This window comes from Oncorhynchus kisutch, linkage group LG22 (assembly GCF_002021735.2).
Source record: "Oncorhynchus kisutch isolate 150728-3 linkage group LG22, Okis_V2, whole genome shotgun sequence".
Lineage (NCBI taxonomy): Eukaryota > Metazoa > Chordata > Actinopteri > Salmoniformes > Salmonidae > Oncorhynchus > Oncorhynchus kisutch.
In genome coordinates, this window is record NC_034195.2 from 31,027,021 (window position 1) to 31,042,842 (window position 15,822).

At 43.1% G+C, this 15,822-nt stretch overlaps 1 protein-coding gene across 6 annotated transcripts in view; it reads left to right on the forward strand.

Moving 5' to 3' along the window:
* The first annotated feature begins 1,592 nt into the window (after positions 1 to 1,592).
* Positions 1,593 to 15,822, forward strand: part of c2cd5 (C2 calcium dependent domain containing 5) — a 65,270-nt gene continuing 51,040 nt past the window's right edge. For 3 of the 6 annotated variants that reach the window (XM_031801225.1, XM_031801226.1, XM_031801228.1), the window contains exons 1-7: positions 1,593 to 2,624; positions 3,661 to 3,769; positions 3,909 to 3,995; positions 4,366 to 4,537; positions 6,635 to 6,730; positions 6,837 to 6,992; positions 13,460 to 13,691. In XM_031801225.1, the coding sequence (XP_031657085.1) occupies positions 3,680 to 3,769; positions 3,909 to 3,995; positions 4,366 to 4,537; positions 6,635 to 6,730; positions 6,837 to 6,992; positions 13,460 to 13,691 (833 nt within the window). In that variant the 5' untranslated portion in view covers positions 1,593 to 2,624; positions 3,661 to 3,679. The remainder of the gene's footprint in view (positions 2,625 to 3,660; positions 3,770 to 3,908; positions 3,996 to 4,365; positions 4,538 to 6,634; positions 6,731 to 6,836; positions 6,993 to 13,459; positions 13,692 to 15,822) is intronic. The other 3 variants (XM_031801227.1, XM_020456948.2, XM_031801229.1) reach the window with 1 other exon arrangement.

Here is a 15,822-nt window from a genome sequence, read left to right on the forward strand (position 1 = left end):
GGCTGATACTACTTTGTACAGGTCAGAGATTCAAAGGTTTGTCAAGTTGTGTGATGAGCACAATTTCATCCTTCATGTAAAGAAAACAAAAGAGATGGTGTTTGACCCCATATCTGTCGGTGACCACACACCCCTGTGGTTGTCCACAATGCTAACATAGCATAGGTTAGTTCATACAAGTAGCTAGGTGTACATATGGACAATGTGCTTAGCTAGAAGGTCCAAGTAGAGAGTGTCGGAGTCCAACTAAGCCTCTTTCCTACATAGTCTCAGGTGTTTGGAGTTGACCAGAAAAGAATGCTCCTTTTCCATCATGCGGTTATAGAGAATATCCTGAGATATGGGATCACAGTTTATTTTGGCAATTTATCAGTCCAACTGAAATCTCAAATTGCATGCCTGACACAAACTGCCATGAAGGTCATGGTTGTGAAGCAACAGCCATCCCTGCAGACAATTTTTGAAAAGACCATTACCAGACAAGCGCGGAAAATGATTTGTACTTCATTCCATGTATAAGCGCCTCCCCTCAGGCAGACACTATAGGCTCCCTACATGTAAGCTTCATTCCTATGTCTATTAAATAGCTAAACAACAAGATGTGAAGCTGAGCTGTGTTAGTACGCCATCACCCTCAGCTGGGTCGGGAGAACTCCGATGCCTCCGGTTTTCAGGGGCAGTGGTAAGAGTGCCTGTGATGCAAGGGAAATGTGCAATATGTATTATGTGACTATGAAATGTGTATGACAGGGGTAATGTGCAATGTATATATTATGTTAAGTGTGTAATGACCAGGGTCTATTTTTGTATACAGCAGTCTATTCTCTGTATCCTAACTGCTAACTCCTAATTCCTAGGAGTGGGGGTTAGGAGAGGAAGGAGAGTTTGAAATGGAAATGAGCTTGGCCACTCAGCCTGCCATGTAACCTTGATAGCGACCATTGGGTCTTTGGCAGAGAGGAGAAAAAAGGTTCCAAGGATGCTATGGATATCTGTGTGCTCGGAGATTAAAATATCAGCCTATCCCCTCACACACCCCCGGGGACAAACTAACCAGGTGTCAAGAAGAAGGCGTTATCATTTAATTCAGACAAATCTACCTAGCAAACAGCACGGACACACACACAGTCTTGTATAACTTGGGACACACAATTCAGTCCGATTCAAAATCCTATTTTCCCTACCCACTAACCCTTACCCTAAACCTAACCTTAACCCAAACCATAAAACCGAAGCTAAACCTAACCCTAGCTCTTAACCCTAATTCTAACACTAATTCTAACCTTAACCGTAAACCCCTTAGAAATAGCATTTGACCTCCCCAGTTGGTTAAATTGCTATTTGTTTACTATTCTTGTGGGGACTTATGGTCCCCACAAGTATAGTTAAACACGTCCACATGTGCACACTTACAGCCACACACACACACTCCATCTCTGCCTCATTGTGGATCATTTTGAAGGGCATAAGTAATATGGCAAAATCTGACGCATATGTATCTATTTTTAGTGCATATTACATCTACTGTTATATTAATACTGTACACACTTCACCTCATTGTGTATGGGACAGGCCCAACCGGCCGCAAGGTGGCGCTATTATTCATTTTATGTTGTTTTCTGACTAATGAGACCAGCCGGTAAAAACTTCTGGCCCCCATGGACCGGTTTGTACATGAAACATCCTCCATTCAGGGTGCACAGGCGTTGATTTACTCAACTCATATGTGGAAAAAAAATCGTGTTTTTGTTTTTGGGATTTTCGGACAACTTCTGGATGTTGTACACCTCTTGCGCTTGTTGTTTACCCCTGGTTGAACATGGTGGGCAACATAAGCACGTAACGTTAGCATTAGCCACTCTAGTATGGTGGTTGAAAATGTTGTTTTATTAAGACAGTGTGCATATGTCCCCCGTTTTTTTATACCAACAAACCATTAAATCGAGCTAAGGAGGTTACGCACACAAGTGCAACCTGAGTGGAGGATGTTTTACTTACGATCCGGTCCATTTGTGACACCTGGGCGGCGGGGTCGCCTAGTGGTTAGAGCGTTGGATTATTAACCGAAAGGCTGCAAGTTCATATCCCCGAGCTGACAGGGTACAAATCTGTCGTTCTGCCCCCGAACAAGGCAGTTCCGCCATCATTGAAAATAAGAATTTGTTTTTAACTGACTTGCCTAGTTAAATAGTAAAGCGTAAAGTAAGATTACAAACGACGTAAATGGAATAACAGCGACATCATGCGGTCAGTTGGGCTAAGTATGAGAAAGCCTAACGTGAAGATGAAGCCGGTGTTACAGTTTTACATCTCGTGAACAAGATTTAGTCACCACCTTTCCACCAGAAGAGAAGACAGCGCTGGCTAGCATTTTCCATTCGTTGAGCTGGCCGGGGATGCTAACCGCAATGTGTGTACAGTGAATTTGAATGAGCTTTTCTTTTTAAAGCAGTCAATGGCCATAAAGCGTAGTTATAGTAAATATTAGCCACATCTACCGGGCTTATGAGAGAAGATCTCGTCATGTTTAGTAGAGATGCGGAGGTCTTGCGCGCGGGCTGCCAACAAAGTCCGTCTGAAAAAACGCTGCTGTTTCCCCAGCTCTCTCGTTTGACATAGTCCGGGTAAGGACACTCAATGACGTCTAATAACAGCCAGTTTGTTATACTGTTTGTAACATAGATTTCATTATGTTGTGTGGCGACCCGGTCGCACAGAAATACAGGGGGTAACGTTATGCATGCATGTCAGTCAACTGCTATGCAGTAACGCCAAGCTAAGCTAACTGGCTGTTGCAATAAGCTCTCAATTAGTTAACTGGCTGATTAACAGAATCAGTAGTTGGCTAACTAAGTCTGTCATCCAAGTAACCTAGTTATATAAACCAGTTAGCTAACTTATCTTACATATTACAGTAACGTCAGTGAAACAAGTAATAAGGTAGAACGACCACTGTATTAGCTATAGCCAGAATATGTTGCTTTGCTGGTACATGTCAATCTCTGTATGTCAACTGTCACCAACATATGTTGCCTGACCATGTCAGGACCAAGCAGGACTAGCATCAGCCTTCTACTACTCAGTAGCCACAACTGCAGTGTGACCTTAGATCTGGTAGCACATGAATCAATTCAAATTTATTTAACCAGGTAAGTTGACTGAGAACACATTCTCATTTACAGCAACGACCTGGGGAATAGTTACAGGGGAGATGAATGAGACAATTGTAAGCTGGGGATGATTAGGTAACCGTATGAGGGCCAGATTGGGAATTTAGCCAGGACACCAGGGTTAACACCCCTACTCTTACAATAAGTGCCATGGGATCTTTAGTGACCACAGAGAGTCAGGACACCCGTTTGAAGTCCCTTCCCGAAAGATGGCACCTAACACAGGGCAATGGCCCAATCACTGCCCTAGGGATATTTTTTTAGACCAGGGGAAAGGGTGCTTCCTACTGGCCCTCCAAACACCACTTCCAGCACCATCTGGTCTCCCATCCAGGACCAACCCTGCTTAGCTTCAAAAGCAAGCCAGCAGTGGGATGCAGGGTGGTATGCTGCTGGCCAGGTTTTATCATGATCTGGTGAATACAGGTAAAATACACAATATTGCTATTGTAGTAATGCAATTATTTACCTGTAATTCTTTGATCCGAAGGTGATGACAAAGCTGAATCATGCCGGGTAAATTGAAAGCTAAGATTGTGGCGGGGCGTCACTTACCAGTCATGGACCGAGCCAGCGACCTCACTGATGCCTTTGTAGAGGTGAGCATGCTCCATTCTAAGTTTGCCCTGAAAAAAACATCAGGTCAACGTAATGTTACAACCCCTTCAACACATATACTTTGTTACAGTGATGCAGTACTAGCCTTGTGGTGTTCTTCATTGGTGTTGTGTCTTACAGGTCAAATTTGGCAACACAACTTTCAAAACGGATGTCTACCCCAAGTCCCTTAACCCACAGTGGAACTCAGAGTGGTTCAAATTTGAGGTAAAATGTGTGAATATGACTTCTTGACTTATTTCTCTGTGAAGGAAGGTGTTTGTGAATGGCATAGGATTTACAGGGTGAAGAAGCTGCAGCAGGGTTCTCCACAAAGAATGTAAGAGGGGCGCTTCGCCACTTTGTGGACTGGCTGCACCACAATGTAAAAAAACAACTATATTTGCCATTTTTGCTCTAGATTGCAGGAAATGTCAGTTACATGTGTTAAAACATGCTAAAATCTTTGCGCCCCTCCGGGCATCCCCCGGCCATACTCAGCAGCACCACCCTGTTAAAAAATCCTGGGGCGAACCCAGTAGAGTCAACATGATTGTCCTGTATTATTGTTTCCCCAACTTTGTCCCCCCTCCTCTAGGTGGATGATGAGGATTTGCAGGATGAGCCGTTACAGATCACAGTGTTGGACCATGACACTTACAGTGCCAACGACGCAATAGGGAAGGTCTACATTGACATCGACCCTCTGCTGTCCAGTGAGGCTGCTACCGTCATCTCTGGATGGTTCCCCATCTACGACACTATACACGGTGCGTTTCTTATAGATACTGAACAAAAATATCAACGCAACATGCAATCATTTCAAAGATTTGACTGAGTTAAACATCCTTTAAGGAAATCAGTCAATTTAAATGAATGAATTAGGCTCTAATCTATGGATTTCACTTGACTGGGAATACAGATATACATTTGTTGGTCGCAGATACCTTAAAGAAAATGGGCCTCACAATCGGCCTCAGGATCTCATCATGGTATCTCTGCATTCAAATAGCCATTGTTAAAATGCACTTGTGTTCACTGTCCGTAGCTTCTGCCTGCCTATACCATAACCCCACCACCACAATGGGGTACTCTGTTCACAATGTTGACATCAGCAAACAGCTTGTCTATGTGACGCCATACACGTGGTCTGCGGTTGTGAGGCTGGTTGGACATGCAACCAAATTCTCAAAAACAACATTGCTGCGGCTTATGGTAGAGAAATGAACATTCTCTGGCAACGTCTCTGGTGGACATGCCTGCAGTCAACATTCCAATTGCGTGCTCCCTCAACTTGAGCCGTGTGGCATTGTGTTGTGTGACAAAACTACACATTTTAGAGTGGCCTTTTATTGTACCCACCACAATGTGCACCTGTGTAATGATCATGCTGTTTAATCAGATTCTTGATATGCCACACCTGTCTGGTGGATGGATTATCTTGGCAAAGGAGAATGCTCACTAACAGGGGTGTAAACAAATTTGCACAACATTTGAGAGAAATATGCTTTTTGTGCATCTGGAAAATTTCTGGGATCTTTTATTTCAGCTCATGAAACTTAAGACCAACACTTTACATGTTGTGTTTTATATTTTTCTTCGGTGTAATCCCCATCTACCACACCATACACAGTCAGTTATATACTTCCACTATCTATGACACAAGGTATATACTTACCCATCAACAGTGCATGGCCACAGTGGTATTTTTCAGATACATAACCAGGCCTCTAAAGAAATACACAGTGTTCTCTGTGTAACAGCCTGTAAATGCATGTTGTTCCTCTGCTGTAAAAACACTGCCTTACTAAAAGCTGTTATTTAACGGTATCTATCTAGTAATGATGATGTAGCACCTGTCTTCCTGGTTTGAGAGGGGAGAGGAGTGTGCTTGTGAAGAGTTGGGGTTTCTATTAGAGATCGACCGATTCTGATTTTTCAATGCCAATACCGATTATTGGAGGACCAGAAAAGCCGATACCGATTAATCGGCCGATTTTAAAAATACAAATTTACATAAAAAAAAAATGACTTTATGTTTATGTTTTTATTACATTTGTAATAATGACAATTACAACAATACTGAATTAACACTTATTTTAACTTAATATAAAACATCAATAAAATCAATTTAGCCTCAAATAAATAATGAAACATGTTCAATTTGGTTTAAGTAATGCAAAAACAAAGTGTTGGAAAATAAAGTCATATGTGCCATGTAAAAATGTGTGCCATGTAAAAAAAGCTAACGTTTAAGTTCCTTGATCAGAACATGAGAACATATGAAAGTTGCATATACCCTGACTGCGTGCAATGAACACAAGAGAAATTACACAATTTCACCTGGTTAATATTGCCTGCTAAACTGGATTAGTAGTTAGAACTAGTGATTAGGATTGATTGTTTTTTATAAGATTAGTTTAATGCTAGCTAGCAATTTACCTTGGCTTCTACTGCATTCGTGTAACAGGCAGGCTACTCGTGGAGTGCAATGGTTAAAGCGTTGGACTAGTTAACTGTGCGGTTGCAAGATTGGACCCCTGAGCTGACAAGGTGAAAATCTGTCATTTTGTCCCTGAACAAGGCAGTTAACCCACAGTTCCTATGCAGTCATTGAAAATAAGAATGGGTTCTTAACTGACTTGCCTAGTTAAATAAAAGGTATAAAAAAAAGTTGTTTTGTTTTTATTTAATTTTTAATATACGGAAATCGGTGTCCAAAAATACAGATTTCTGATTGTTATGAACTTGAAATCGGCCCTAATTAATCGGCCATTCCGATTTAATCGGCCGACCTCTAGTTTCTATGGTTCGGTGGTGTTTTTGTCTGGTAGTAATGTTTCTGTTCATTCTGTCCTCTCCTACAGGTATCAGAGGGGAGATTAATGTTCTGGTAAAGGTGGACCTCTTCAACGACCTAAACCGCTTCAGACAGTCCTCCTGTGGGGTCAAGTTCTTCTGCAGTGAGTCCTGGTTCCCTATGGGGATGTACTATAGTAGAGAGATCTAGTCACAAGAAATGGCTGATGATGATAATGAATGATGATAAGGTGTTTATGCGTGTGTTAGCAACATCCATCCCGAGGTGTTACCGCGCGGCGCTGGTCCATGGTTTTGTTGAGGAGCTGGTAGTGAACGAGGACCCGGAGTACCAGTGGATTGACCGCATCAGAACCCCCAGGGCTTCTAACGAGGCCCGCCAGCGACTCATCTCCCTCATGTCTGGTACATAACCCAGCTATCTAACTTTCTCTACTGTGTGTGTGTGTGTATATATAATATATAGTGTATATACAGTGGTCCAAAAACAGTATTTAGTCAGCCACCAATTGTGCAAGTTCTCCCACTTAAAAAGATGAGAGGCCTGTAATTTTCATCATAGGTACACTTCAACTATGACAGACAAAATGAGAAAATAAATCCAGAAAATCACATTGTAGGATTTTTAATGCATTTATTTGCAAATTATGGTGGAAAGTAAGTATTTGGTCAATAACAAAAGTTTATCTCAATACTTTGTTATATACCCTTTGTTGGCAATGACAGAGATCAAATGTTTTCTGTAAGTCTTCACAAGGTTTTCACACACTGTTGCTGGTATTTTGGCCCATTCCTCCATGCAGATCTCCTCTAGAGCAGTGATGTTTTGGGGCTGTTGCTGGGCAACACGGACTTTCAACTCCCTCCAAAGATTTTCTATGGGGTTGAGATCTGGAGACTGGCTAGGCCACTCCAGGACCTTGAAATGCTTCTTACGAAGCCACTCCTCCTGCCCGGCGGTGTGTTTGGGATCATTGTCATGCTGAAAGACCCAGCCACGTTTCATCTTCAATGCCCTTGCTGATGGAAGTAGGTTTTCACTCAATCTCACGATACATTATTTCCTTTACACGGATCAGTCGTCCTGGTCCCTTTGCAGAAAAACAGCCCCAAAGCATGATGATTCCACCCCCATGCTTCACAGTAGGTATGGTGTTCTTTGGATGCAACTCGGCATTCTTTGTCCTCCAAACACGACGAGTTGAGTTTTTACCAAAAAGTTATATTTTTGTTTCATCTGACCATATGACATTCTCCCAATCATCCAAATGCTCTCTAGCAAACTTCAGACAGGCCTGGACATGTACTGGCTTAAGCAGGGGGACACGTCTGGCACTGCAGGATTTGAGTCCCTGGCGGCGTAGTGTGTTACTGATGGTAGGCTTTGTTACTTTGGTCCCAGCTCTCTGCAGGTCATTCACTAGGTCCCCCCGTGTGGTTCTGGGATTTTTGCTCACCGTTCTTGTGATCTACAATTTTGTTTCTGGTGTCCTTTGACAGCTCTTTGGTCTTGGCCATAGTGGAGTTTGGAGTGTGACTGTTTGAGGTTGTGGACAGGTGTCTTTTATACTGATAACAAGTTCAAACAGGTGCCATTAATACAGGTAACGAGTGGAGGACAGAGGAGCCTCTTAAAGAAGAAGTTACAGGTCTGTGTGAGTCAGAAATCTTGCTTGTTTGTAGGTGGCCAAATACTTATTTTCCACCATAATTTGCAAATAAATTCATAAAAAATCCTACCATGTGATTTTCTGGATTTGTTTTTTAATTTTGTCTGTCATAGTGGAAGTGTACCTATGATGAAAATTACAGGCCTCTCCCATCTTTTTAAGTGGGAGAACTTTCACAATTGGTGGCTGACTAAATACTTTTTTGCCCCACTGTATATATAGTATATCACGAAAGTGAGTACACCCCTCACATTTTTGTAAATATTTGAGTATATCTTTTCATGTGACAACACTGAAGAAATGACACTTTGCTACAATGTAAAGTAGTGAGTGTACAGCTTGTATAACAGTGTAAATTTGCTGTTCCCTCAAAATAACTCAACACACAGCCATTAATGTCTAAACCGCTGGCGACAAAAGTGAGTACACCCCTAAGTGAAAATGTCCAAATTGGGCCCAATTAGCCATTTTCCCTCTCCAGTGTCATGTGACCCGTTAGTGTTACAAGGTCTCAGGTGTGAATGGGGAGCAGGTGTGTTTGGTGTCATCACTCTCACACTCCCTCATACTGACTGGTCACTGGAAGTTCAACATGGTACCTTATGGCAAAGAACTCTCTGAGGATCTGAAAAAAAGAATTGTTGCTCTACAAAAAGATGGCCTGAGCTATAAGAAGATTGCCAAGACCCTGAAACTGAGCTGCATCACGGTGGCCAAGACCATACAGCTGTTTAACTGGACAGGTTCCACTCAGAACAGGCCTTGCCATGGTCGACCAAAGAAGTTGAGTGAACGTGCTCAGCGTCATATCCAGAGGTTGTCTTTGGAAAATAGACGTATGAGTGCTGCCAGCATTGCTGCAGAGGTTGAAGGGGTGGGGTGTCAGCCTGTCAGTGCTCAGACCATACGCCGTACACTGCATCAAATTGGTCTGCATGGCTGTCGTCCCAGAAGGACGCCTCTTCTCAAGATGATGCACAAGAAAGCCCGCAAACAGTTTGCTGAAGACAAGCAGACTAAGGACATGGATTACTGGAACCATGTCCTGTGGTCTGATGAGACCAAGATAAACTTATTTGGTTCAGATGGTGTAAAGTGTGTATGGCGGCAACCAGGTGAGGAGTACAAAGACAAGTGTCTTGCCTACAGTCAAGCATGGTGGTGGGAGTGTCATGGTCTGGGGCTGCATGAGTGCTGCCGGCACTGTGGAGCTACAGTTCATTGAGGGAACCATGAATGCCAACATGTACTGTGACATACTGAAGCAGAGCATGATCCCCTCCCTTCGGAGACTGGGCTGCAGGGCAGTATTCCAACATAAGGACCCCAAACACACCTCCAAGATGACCACTGCCTTGCTAAAGAAGCTGAGGGTAAAGGTGATGGACTGGCGAAGCATGTCTCCAGACTTAAAACCCTATTGAGCATCTGGGGCATCCTCAAACGGAAGGTGGAGGAATGCAAGGTCTCTAACATCCACCAGCTCCGTGATGTCGTCATGGAGGAGTGGAAGAGGACTTCAGTTGTAACCTGTGAAGTTCTGGTGATCTCCATGCCCAAGAGGCTTAAGGCGGTGCTGGAAAATGATGGTGACCACACAAAATATTGACACTTTGGGCCCAATTTGGACATTTTCACTTAGGGGTGTACTCACTTTTGTTGCCAATGGTTTAGACATTAATGGCTGTGTGTTGAGTTATTTTGAGGGAACAGCAAATTTACACTGTTATACAAGCTGTACACTCACTACTTTACATTGTAGCGAAGTGTCATTTCTTCAGTGTTGTCACATGAAAAGATATACTCAAATATTTACAAAAATTGTGTACTCACTTTTGTGATATACTGTACATATATATATATATACAGTGCCTTGCGAAAGTTTTCGGCCCCCTTGAACTTTGCGACCTTTTGCCACATTTCAGGCTTCAAACATAAAGATATAAAACTGTATTTTTTTGTGAAGAATCAACAAGTGGGACACAATCATGAAGTGGAACGACATTTATTGGATATTTCAAACTTTTTTAACAAATCAAAAACTGAAAAATTGGGCGTGCAAAAGTATTCAGCCCCTCTACTTTCAGTGCAGCAAACTCTCTCCAGAAGTTCAGTGAGGATCACTGAATGATCCAATGTTGACCTAAATGACCTAAATACAATCCACCTGTGTGTAATCAAGTCTCTTGATGCACTGTGATAGTCTCAGAGGTCCGTTAAAAGCGCAGAGAGCATCATGAAGAACAAGGAACACACCAGGCAGGTCCGAGATACTGTTGTGAAGAAGTTTAAAGCCGGATTTGGATACAAAAATATTTCCCAAGCTTTAAACATCCCAAGGAGCACTGTGCAAGCGATAATATTGAAATGGAAGGAGTATCAGACCACTGCAAATCTACCAAGACCTGGCCGTCTCTCTAAACTTTCAGCTCATACAAGGAGAAGACTGATCAGAGATGCAGCCAAGAGGCCCATGATCACTCTGGATGAACTGCAGAGATCTACAGCTGAGGTGGGAGACTCTGTCCATAGGACAACAATCAGTCGTATATTGCACAAATCTGGCCTTTATGGAAGAGTGGCAAGAAGAAAGCCATTTCTTAAAGATATCCATAAAAAGTGTCGTTTAAAGTTTGCCACAAGCCACCTGGGAGACACACCAAACATGTGGAAGAAGGTGCTCTGGTCAGATGAAACCAAAATTGAACTTTTTGGCAACAATGCAAAACGTTATGTTTGGCGTAAAAGCAACACAGCCCATCACCCTGAACACACCATCCCCACTGTCAAACATGGTGGTGGCAGCATCATGGTTTGGGCCTGCTTTTCTTCAGCAGGGACAGGGAAGATGGTTAAAATTGATGGGAAGATGGATGGAGCCAAATACAGGACCATTCTGGAAGAAAACCTGATGGAGTCTGCAAAAGACCTGAGACTGGGACGGAGAATTGTCTTCCAACAAGACAATGATCCAAAACATAAAGCAAAATCTACAATGGAATGGTTCAAAAATAAACATATCCAGGTGTTAGAATGGCCAAGTCAAAGTCCAGACCTGAATCCAATCGAGAATCTGTGGAAAGAACTGAAAACTGCTGTTCACAAATGCTCTCCATCCAACCTCACTGAGCTCGAGCTGTTTTGCAAGGAGGATTTCAGTCTCTCGATGTGCAAAACTGATAGAGACATACCCCAAGCAACTTACAGCTGTAATCGCAGCAAAAGGTGGCGCTACAAAGTATTAACTTAAGGGGGCTGAATAATTTTGCACGCCCAATTTTTCAGTTTTTGATTTGTTAAAAAAGTTTGAAATATCCAATAAATGTCGTTCCACTTCATGATTGTGTCCCACTTGTTGTTGATTCTTCACAAACAAATACAGTTTTATATCTTTATGTTTGAAGCCTGAAATGTGGCAAAAGGTCGCAAAGTTCAAGGGGGCCGAATACTTTCGCAAGGCACTGTATATAGTTGAAGTCGGAAGTTTACATACACCTTAACCAAATACATTAAAACTCTGTTTTTCACAATACCTGACATTTTATCCTAGTAAAATTCTTAACGAGTAAAATTCTTTCTCAGGTCAGTTAGGATCACCACTTTATTTTAAGAATGTGAAATGTCAGAATAATAGTAGAGAATTATTTCAGCTTTTATTTCTTTCATCACATTCCCAGTGGGTCAGAAGTTTACATACACTCAATTAGTATTTGGTAGCATTGCCTTTAAATTGTTTAAATTGAGTCCAACATTTTGGGTAGCCTTCCGCAAGCTTCCCACAATAAGTTTGGTGAATTTTGGCCCATTCCTCCTGACAGAGCTGGTGTAACTGAGTCAGGTTTGTAGGCCTCCTTGCTCACACACGCTTTTTCAGTTCTGCCCACACATTTTCTATAGGATTGAGGTCAGGGCTTTGTGATGGCCATTCCAATGCCTTGACTTTGTTGTCCTTAAGCCATTTTGCCACAACTTTGGAAGAATGCTTGGGGTCATTGTCCATTTGGAAGACCCATTTGCGACCAAGCTTTAACTTCCCAACTGATGTCTTGAGATGTTGCTTCAATATATCCACATAATTTTTCTTCCACGTGAAGCCATCTATTTTGTGAACTGCAACTGTCCCTCCTGCAGCAAAGCACCCCCACAACATTACGCTGCCACCCCCGTGCTTAACGGTTGGGATGGTGTTCTTCAGCTTGTAAGTGTCCCCTTTCTCCCCCAAACATAACGATGGTCATTATGGCCAAACAGTTCTGTTTTTGTTTCATCAGACCAGAGGACATTTCTCCAAAAAGTACGATCTTTGTCGCCATGTGCAGTTGCAAACTGTAGTCTGTCTTTTTTATGGCGGTTTTGGAGCAGTGGCCTCTTCCTTGCTGAGCGGCCTTTCAGGTTATGTCGATATAGGACTCGTTTTACTGTGGATATAGATACTTTGTACCTGTTTCCTCCAGCACCTTCACAAGGTCCTTTGCTGCTCTTCTTGGATTGATTTGCACTGTTCACACCAAAGAGCGTTCATCTTTAGGAGACAGAACGTGTCTCCTTCTTGAGCGGTATGACGACTGCGTGGACCCATGGTGTTTATAGTTGCGTACTATTGTTTGTACAGATGACTGTGGTACCCTCAGGCGTTTGGAAATTGCTCCCAAGGATGAACCAGACTTGTGGAGGTCTACAATTGTTTTTCTGAGTTCTTTGCTGATTTCTTTTGATTTCCCATGATGTCAAGCAAAGAGGCACTGAGTTTGAAGGGAGGCCTTTAAATACATCCACAGGTACACCTCCAATTGACTCAAATTATGTAAATTAGCCTAACACAAGCTTCTAAAGCAATGACATCATTTTCTGGAATTTTCCAACCTGTTTAAAGGCACAGTCAACTCGGTGTATGTAATCGTCTGACCCACTGGAATTGTGAGACAGATTATTTCACTTATAATTAATTCACTGTCTAAACAATTGTTGGAAAAATGACTTGTGTCATGCACAAAGTAGATGTCCTAATCGACTTGCCAAAACTATAGTTAATTAACAAGAAATGTGTGGAGTGATTGAAAAACATGTTTTAATGACTCCAACATAAGTGTATGCAAACTTCTGACTTCAACTGTATATATATTACACTATAGAAGTATTCTATAGTATTAGAGTATATTACATCAGAACTCTCAGGGCTTCTAACGAGGCGTGTGTGTGTAGGTGAGCTGCAGAGGAAGATCGGTCTGAAGGTGTTGGAGATGGGTGGTAATGCGGTGGTGGGCTACCTGCAATGCTTTGATCTGGAGGGAGAGTCGGGTCTGGTGGTCCGAGCCATCGGCACCGCCTGCACTCTGGACAAACTCATCCCTGGGACTGGTTCCAACACCATCACACACACCAACACTGCCCCGGCATCCAATGCCTGCAACTCCCCCTCTAAGGAAATCAAAGAGTGAGTATTGAACGAATGCATGTGTGTGTGTGTGTGTGTGTGTGTGTGTGTGTGTGTGTGAGCGAGAGAGAGCAAGAGAGTGTATGTGTTTGTGCCCTGCCTTTGGACTAACTCCTGTGTGTGTCTCAGTATTTCTGCCTTTCTCTACATTTGTGACCAGATTTCTCTGAGGGCTTATGTCAAATTGACATGATCTTATTGTATGATTTGTATTTGTCACATGCTTAGTAGTACACTTAGTAGTACACTTGCTTACTTGTGGGTAAACACAAAAAAAATGCAGAGTTAAAGATAACAAATAAATACACAGTGAATAACAAATAAAAATACAGTGTGTAATTGTGTGGTGTCAGTATGCATATGTGTGTGCATGTTATGTATGTGTGTTGGGGTGTCAGTGTAAGGATGTGTGTGGGTAGAGACCAGTGTGTGCATAGTCAGTGCAAAAAAAGGTTCAATGCATGTAGTCCGGGTAGCCATTTGATTAGCCATTTAGCATTCTTGTTTAGAAGTCTTATGGCTTGGGGTTAGAAGCTGTTCAGGGTCTTGTTGACACCGCCTGGTATAGAGGTTCTGGATGGCAGGAAGCTCGGCCCCAGTGATGTACTGGGCCAAACACACTACACTCTGTACCGCCTTAGGGTCGGATGCCAAGCAGTTGCCATACCAAGCAGTGATGCAGCTAGCCAACATGCTCTTGATGGTGCAGCTGTATAACTTTTTCAGGATCTGGACCAATGCCAAATCTTTTCAGCGTCCTGAGGGGGAAGAGGCATTGTCATGCCCTCTTCACGACTGTGTCGGTGTGTTTGGACCATGATAGATCCTTAGTAGCGTGGACACCGAAGTACTTGAAACTCTTGACACACTCCACTATAGCCTCGTCGATGTGCATGGGGAGTGATTGGCCCTTTCCTGTAGTACATAATCAGCTCCTTTGTCTTACTCACATTGAAGGAGAGGTCGTTGTCCTGGCACCACACTGCCAGGCTTCTGACCTACCTATAGGCTGTCTCATCGTTGTCGGTGATCAGTCTTACCACTGCCATGTCGTTGACAAACTTAATGATGGTGTTGGAGTCGTGAGCAGCTACGCAGTTGTGAGTGAACAGGGAGTACAGGAGGTAACTAAGCACATACCCCTGAGGATCCCTGTGTTGAGGGTCAGTGTGGCGGATGTGTTGTTGCCTACCCTCATGAAGCCCAGGATCCAGTTGCAGGGGGAGGTGTTCAGTCCCAGTGACCTAAGCTTAGTGATGAGCTTTGAGGGCACTATGGTGTTGAACGCTGAGCTGTAGTCAATGAACAGCATTTTCACATAGGTGTTCCTTTTGGTCAAGTGGGAAAGGGCAGTGTGGAGTGCAATAGAGAGTGTGTCATCTGTAGTTGCAGTATGTGATGTGGAGTGGGTCCAGACTGGGTCAGGGAGAAGTTGAACATTTCAGTGAAGACGCTTGCCATCTGGTCAGCGCATTGAGTGTTAACTTGTTTAAAGTTCTTACTCACATCGGCTACGGTAGCATGATTACACAGTTGTCCGGAACAGCTGGTGCTCTCAAGCATGGTTCAGATCAAGCATGATCTTAGTCCTGTATTGATGTTTTTCCTGTTTGGTGGTTCGTCGGAGGGTGTACCGGGATTTATAAAAAGCATCTTGGTTAGTTTCCCACTCCCTGAAAGTGGGAGCTCTAGCCTTTAGCTCAGTGTGGATGTTGCCTGTAATACATGGCTTCTGGTTAGGATACGTACATGCGTACGGTTACTGTGGGGACGACGTCGTTGATGCACTTATTAATGAAGCCGGTGACTGATTGCCATCCGGTGAACCCCAGAACATATCCCGGAATGGCTAGCCAGGAAAGATCTTGTCTTTCTCCCTATATAGCTCAGTGTTTTCTCCTTCGCTAAACTAGTTTACATTACATATTTACGGATCCCACACAAGTTTGTAATTAAGGCACATGAACGTTCACATGTTCAAGAAGGCATTTCTGTCCCCCAACAAATGTATATGTATTTTTTCCAACAGCCCTACTGTGAAGTAGGAACTAGCGTCAAACGCCCCTTATGAGACGTCCTGTCACACTTGGGGGGGGGGGGGGGGGGGGGGGGGTGTTATATCATGTGACAA